Below are 6,000 nucleotides of genomic sequence, written 5' to 3' on the forward strand. Positions count from 1 at the left end.
CCTTGCTCCCTAAGGCAGGAGCCCTGAGATGCCTACATCATGTCCACTCACATACTATTGGCAGGACCATAAACACACTAGCTGCACGACAGCTGTGGTCCGGTTAAAGGCCACAGGGTCTCCTACTACAGAAGGAGGGGAGGCTGGATATTGGGGAGCAGCCAGTAAACCAGGGCCTCAAGGGGTGGGATGCAGATGATCCCACCTCCGCCGGTCCAGGGAGCAGCATTTGGCAGCCACCAGAATGAGGTGTTCTCAGGATTCTAAGCCTGAGTGTGTACAGTTCAAAAGACCCTGAGATTCCACAATTTTGTGCCACGGAGACTGAAAACCAGTGGCACCGAGGGTTGACAGGGCTGACTCTAGGATCACAGAGACTCAAATGTTTAAGACTCTCTGAATCTCAGTTTCTCTGACTGAAACTTGGGGTGTTGCAGGGCCTGTGATGCAAAGACCCCAGCCCATCTGTCTTCTTCTCCTGGAAGCTCCTCGAAGGGCAAACTTCTGCCCTCATCTTGCCCAGAGCTGCCAGGGCACTCAGGAGAACCCAGGACTCTTGATATGTTCCCAAGTACCAGGAGGGGCCCTTGACGGGTGGGCTGCCAGGCACAGGGTCTCTGGCCACCAGCAGCCTGCCCTGTGCTGGTTTCAAGTAGAGATGGGTCTGCCCCAATATGAGGTTAGGGGTCTGCCTGGACTGAGATGCGAGCCTGGGATCTGGTGGCAACCATCCCTCTGATCCTTCCCTCCGATGGAAGCCACTCTGTATTCCTGGGGGACTGTCCTCTCAGCCCTGTTCAGACTCAGGCACACCCTCCCAGGCCCCAAGGACCCCCAGCCCTCCCCTTCAGACTCCCAGGATGAGGAAGTTGAGGCTTCGCCCTTCGCCATCGCCCCCTCTGTTTGCAGATTCCCAGCGGCACCGGGTCACTGATGAGGAGGTCCAGCGGAGCCGGTTCCAGATGCCCCCCTTGGAAGAAGGTGAGTCAGGCTGGGAAGGGGCAAGGGGGGTGATTAGGTTGCCAGCCCTGCCTCCACACTTAGTAGCTCAGCTCGCTGTGAGAAGCACTGGTAGCAGCCTTTTGCAACAGGTCCTTCTGCACTTGGAGCCCTGGTGGTGTAGAGGTTAAGAGCTCAATTATTATTTTGGTCGGCAGTTTGAATCCACCAGCTGCTCCTTGAAAACCCTATGGGGCAGTTCTACTCTGTCCTGTAGGGCCACTATGAGTTGAAATCAACTTGACAGCAATGGGTTTGGTTTTCTTTTATTGGTGGTAAGTACTTTCTCAAGTCTAACTTAAAGCCCTCTCGTGGCATTGCTTCTTCTATCCTCGCCATTCTCCTACTCTTGGCCCAGGACTTGAAGAGGTCCATGCCTCCAAGTCCCACCTGCCAACTCTGGACGTTGTGTTGCAGATCCCCCCTCCCTGGGACCTCAGCACCACCCAGGGCACGGCAGTAGCTCCAGCACATCTTCCGGGGAGGATTACTGCAACAGCCCCAGCAGCAAGCTGCCTCCTCCATGGAACCCCCAAGTCTTTTCTTCGGAGAGGAACCTCCTCTGGCAGCAGCCCCCTAACTTGGAGCTGGCTGGCTCCCAGCCAATTCTTTCAGGTAAGCTGGGCCCAGGAGGTTCCTGTGTGTCTCCCGGTCTCTCACCCTGTAGTCAACCTGCCTGGAGGGAGCACCAACCTGGGTGCCCCAGGAGTTCCCTGAGCAGGCAGAGCTCTGGATTCTAGTCCCAGATTTGCAGTCACTCCCCTGGACTAGTCTTCTCCCTCCTCTGGGCCTTCGTTTCCTCATTTGCCAAGCAAGGGCTTGGGTTCTCTGAGCTGGGAGGGGCTCCCAGTGTTGGCAGTTGGTGAGTGGCTGTCTCCTGGCAGAGGGTGATGCTCCAGGGTTGCCAGCAGGGCCCTCGGCTGACGACAGCTCCAGCACCTCATCCGGGGAGTGGTACCAGAACTTCCAGCCGCCACCCCAGCCCCCTTCGATGGAGCAGTCTGAGTATCCAGGTGCCAGAGGCTGGGGGTGGGGGTCTTGGGAGGGAGACAGAGAGGGCTGGGGAGTGGATGGCTGGGAGAGCTCTGGATTAGTTGGATATATCATCACAAGGGATGGGAAGGGAAAGACAGAGAGGGAAAGGGATTTTTATTTTTTAAATAACAAAAAGAGAATGTTAGGAGGTGGGAAAATGGGTGTGGATGGAATGAAGAAAGATTCAAAGAGATGGAACTGGCTGCCTTGAGAGGAAGCGAGCTCCCTGTTGGTGGAGGCATTCAAGCAGAATCATCCGATGCCCCCTTGGGGGAGAGTGCTGTAGAAGAGGGGCTCCCAGCAGTCAATCGTTCATCATGTACCCTGTGCCAGTATGGGGCTACAGCCATGAACTGGACAGATGAGGTCTCGGCCCTCACGGCTGACCTTCTAGAGAAGGAGATGGCAGTGTAGGGGATGATAAGATGGTTTCAGACAGGACCATGGGGGAAGGGATATGTGGACTCAGCCCTGCTCAGCTCTGTTCTGTGGGCAGCAGAGGCAAAGGCTGAGCCTGTGGCTGACCTGAGCCTCCTGGTCCTCCAGCAATCCCCAGCCCCGAGCCTGACTCTACTGACGACGACGACTACGATGACATTGGAGCAGCCTAGACCGAGCCCAGCCAGGGCTCCCGGGGTGGCTCCTCAGGCCTCCTGATCTACCCACTACCTCTGCCTCACACCTTTCTCCCAGACCACCCCCGGAGGCTCCATCTGGGTCAAGGGGTCTCTCCTGGACAGAAGAAAGGAAGCTCCATGTGCTGGACTCCTCAGTCTCTATCGAACATGACCTCTCTGCATCAAAGAGAGCCTGCTGGGACAGCCCTCCCCTGGCTCCAAAGAGCAGCCCCGAGAAGACCGCTGCTGCCTCCAAGAGGTAGTGAGCTGTCTGTCTAAGAGGTGAAGAAGCAGACTGTGCCCCCTCCCTGCAGGCTGCGTGGAGAGTTGGACAGGATGGCTCCTGAGGCTCCCTCCCAACCTTGGTGTCAGGTTCTTTGATCTGTGAGTCCCAGACAGCTCAGGGCCCAGAGGTAGAGGGGGCAGAAACGGGTCCCTGGCCCTTTGCTGCCTAAGGAAACCCAGTGTTGTCACCAGACAGGTTGACACTGATGGGCAGGGCTGACCCAGGCCCTCGAGGTTGGCTACTGCACCTGGCTTGCCTGGCAGTACCACCTTCCCTGGATGTGCCCCGGTGATAGCCAGCAGGGCAACTGTGTGCCTCCCCCCAGGGGGCTGGGGCCTGAGGCTGGCCCTGCCTCTAGAGACCCTTGGAGCTTACCTGGGCACAGCACTTTTCTGACTGTCCCTGGATGGCTGATCCTTATTCTGAGCTTTCTGTGGTTTACAAGGATGGCCCAGTGCCCCACAGAGCCCAGAGGTGGGGTCCCAGGCCCTGTGGGGGCCAGAGCACAGAGATGTCGGTACTGAGCCCTGAGTTCCCATCATCCCCTTGGCTGGATGGGAGGCTCCCGACGGACACCGTGAATGTGCAGTGTCGTACCCAGAGCTGCAAACATATCCAGGCCCGAGGGCTTGGGGCCAAGTTCTGTTGTCCTGTTCTGAGTATCCTGAGATTAAAGGGAATTGCTGAAAGAAACTGGAGTGTGGAGAGACCAGTCCTTTGCACTGTACCGTATTCACAGGCTTGTAGTGAAGACCGTTTGGAGCAGAACACAGACCACACACTTTTCTAATGGTGTGGTCAACAGGCGTTTATTGCCCACAGAACAAACAGGACAGGAATGAGGAGAACAGCAAACATCCTCATCAGCCAGGGTTCCCCAGGGTTAGGCTCCCCTCCCAGGTGTGTTGTTTTATGGCATCCATGCACGCCCCACTTCGCGGCGTAGGAGAACTCCGAAGTCCCTCTCTCCGTGGGTTAGTGTACCAACAAGACAGCCGTGTCTACGTGCCAAACAGCATGTACAGGAATTGAGTAGGGGAAAGGGGTAATAAAAGGGATAGTAAAAGTAGAAAACCCCCTGTGGGCAATGGACACCATTCATTGCCCCTGTTTAGGGTGGGTAACGATTCTCCTGATAGCCACTCTAGATTTACTGGTGTCAGGAGCCTTCCCCCTTTGCCCCACTAAGACAGCTTAGCCGAGGTCTGGCTTTCTTCAGAGGGCAATCAGTTCCCCTAAGGCACATGCTTTACTTTGTATCCATTAGTAGCTACTAAGTCCATTAGTAGCTAGGGAGAGGGTGAGAGAGATTATAGCAGGTTTAGCACTCAAAACCAAACCTGTTGCAGTCCAGTCCATTCCGACTCATAGTTACCCTCAGGATCCTTGAAATCTCACGGAACCCAGGCTGCATCTGTGTGCGTGTGTGCATGTGTGTGTGTCTGTCTGTCTGTGGCACTACTGGATTCTCTCAGCCGCAGATCAGACAAGGATTTGAGAGAAAGTTGTTTATTTGGGAGGTGACCCCAAGGAGCATCAGTGAGGAAGGGAGGAAGAATGTGTACAGGTAGCTAATGAACAGGTTATTATTGTGGGCAGCTGGGGTCAACCCTGCTGGGGACCTGGTAGAGTGTCCAGAACACACCTCAGGTTGTCCTGCACAACCCCTGCCTGCCATTGGCTGAGGGACAGTAACCACCACCCCAGCACTTTCAAACTGTGTGTGTGCTGAGCACATTCCTGGGTCCAGAGAAAGCTATGGGCAGAAGGTCAGAGGCAAGCCCTGTAGAAAGTCATCTTCCATAGCAACAGTCAGGGAGGAGCACCAACACAACAGGGGTGTGTGTGTGTGTGTGTGCTGGGTGGAAGCAATGGCAGGGCAGCCCTATCCATGGAGGTAGGAAGGTTAGGGAGAACTCCAAAGCCTGCTGTAGCTACCTCCAGAGGTAGTGAGCTCCTCAGCCCAGGAGGAGTTTGAGGTGAGGCTGTGGATGGGAGTCCTGCAGAGGAATGTGGGCACGTCCTCCAGCCTCCGTCCGCTCAGAGGTGGTGACTGTAGACCAGCTGCCATGGTCAATGCCCGCTGTGCCTATAGGTTGAAGGTGGGGGTCAGGGCTGGGGAGGCTGAGCTGTGGATGCCTGCCCTGTGGGGCTGGGCAGGGCCTGTTTTCCCTTCACCTGTCCCAGAGGTGGAGAGAAAGCAGGCACTCCCCAGGGTAACCGTCACAGGATGTGGTTGTCACTGTGATAGCCCCCCTCGTCGGCCCTCTGAACCTTTCCCATGAATGCCTGGGGGATTCCGAGGGTAGGGGCCCCTGCTGAGGTGGGTAGGGACAGACTTCCAGAGTTTGTGAAAGGTTTTTTTATCAGACAGCCTGGGTTCAAATCTCAGCTCCGCCCTCTCCTGACTGTGTGGCCTTGGGCAAGCCACTTAATATCTCTGAGTTTCTGTTTGCCCATCTGAGTGCATATGCCAGCAGTAAGCACCTCCCAAGGAGCCCTGGTGGTGCAGTGGTTAAACACTTGGCTGCTAACCAAAAGATTGACAGTTTGAACCCGCCAGCCCCTCTGAGGGAGAAAGATGCAGCAGTCTGCTTCCATAAGGATTACAACCTTGGAAGCCCTACGGGACAGTTCTACTCTGTCCTATGGGGTTGCTATGAGTTGAAATCAACTTGATGGCAATCAGTTTTTGGTGTGTTTTTTCTTTTTTTTTTTTAAGCATGCCAGTGCTGGAAGGAGCTTGGAAAACATCTTGCCCACCTCCATGGCTCACTGCTACTTACCCTTCACAGCTCTGCTTGGGCATCACCTCCCCCAGGAAGCTTCCCTGACTGCCTCCCTGCAGCTGGGCTGGGCTCCCCCAATGCAAAACCACCACACTGCACAGCAGGGCACATGGTGGACACACATAACCCACTCGGACTTAAGTGTATCTGCTCAGCAGCAAAAAAGTAAAACGGCAACTGAGCTCACTGTTCCCCCCAGTGCACAAATGCCTGGGAGGGGGAGTGGGAGCCGGGGGCCCTCTGTTCCCTCAGTCGGTTCCAGATACTGAGATGA

General features: G+C 55.6%; 1 protein-coding gene across 6 annotated transcripts in view; it reads left to right on the plus strand.

Annotated features, from left to right (window-relative positions):
- The window catches only part of CD6 (CD6 molecule), a 47,254-nt gene extending 43,273 nt beyond the window's left edge, over positions 1-3,981 (plus strand). For 2 of the 6 annotated variants that reach the window (XM_049892130.1, XM_049892129.1), the window contains exons 9-12: positions 910-981; positions 1,417-1,614; positions 1,884-2,012; positions 2,581-3,979. In XM_049892130.1, coding sequence (XP_049748087.1) covers positions 910-981; positions 1,417-1,614; positions 1,884-2,012; positions 2,581-2,645 — 464 coding nt within the window. In that variant the 3' untranslated portion in view covers positions 2,646-3,979. Of the gene's footprint in view, positions 1-909; positions 982-1,416; positions 1,615-1,883; positions 2,013-2,580 lie in introns of all 6 variants that reach the window. The other 4 variants (XM_049892132.1, XM_049892128.1, XM_049892131.1 and 1 more) reach the window with 4 other exon arrangements.
- The last annotated feature ends 2,019 nt before the right edge of the window (positions 3,982-6,000 follow it).

The sequence above is a fragment of the Elephas maximus genome, chromosome 7, assembly GCF_024166365.1.
Source record: "Elephas maximus indicus isolate mEleMax1 chromosome 7, mEleMax1 primary haplotype, whole genome shotgun sequence".
Taxonomy (NCBI): Eukaryota; Metazoa; Chordata; class Mammalia; order Proboscidea; family Elephantidae; genus Elephas; species Elephas maximus.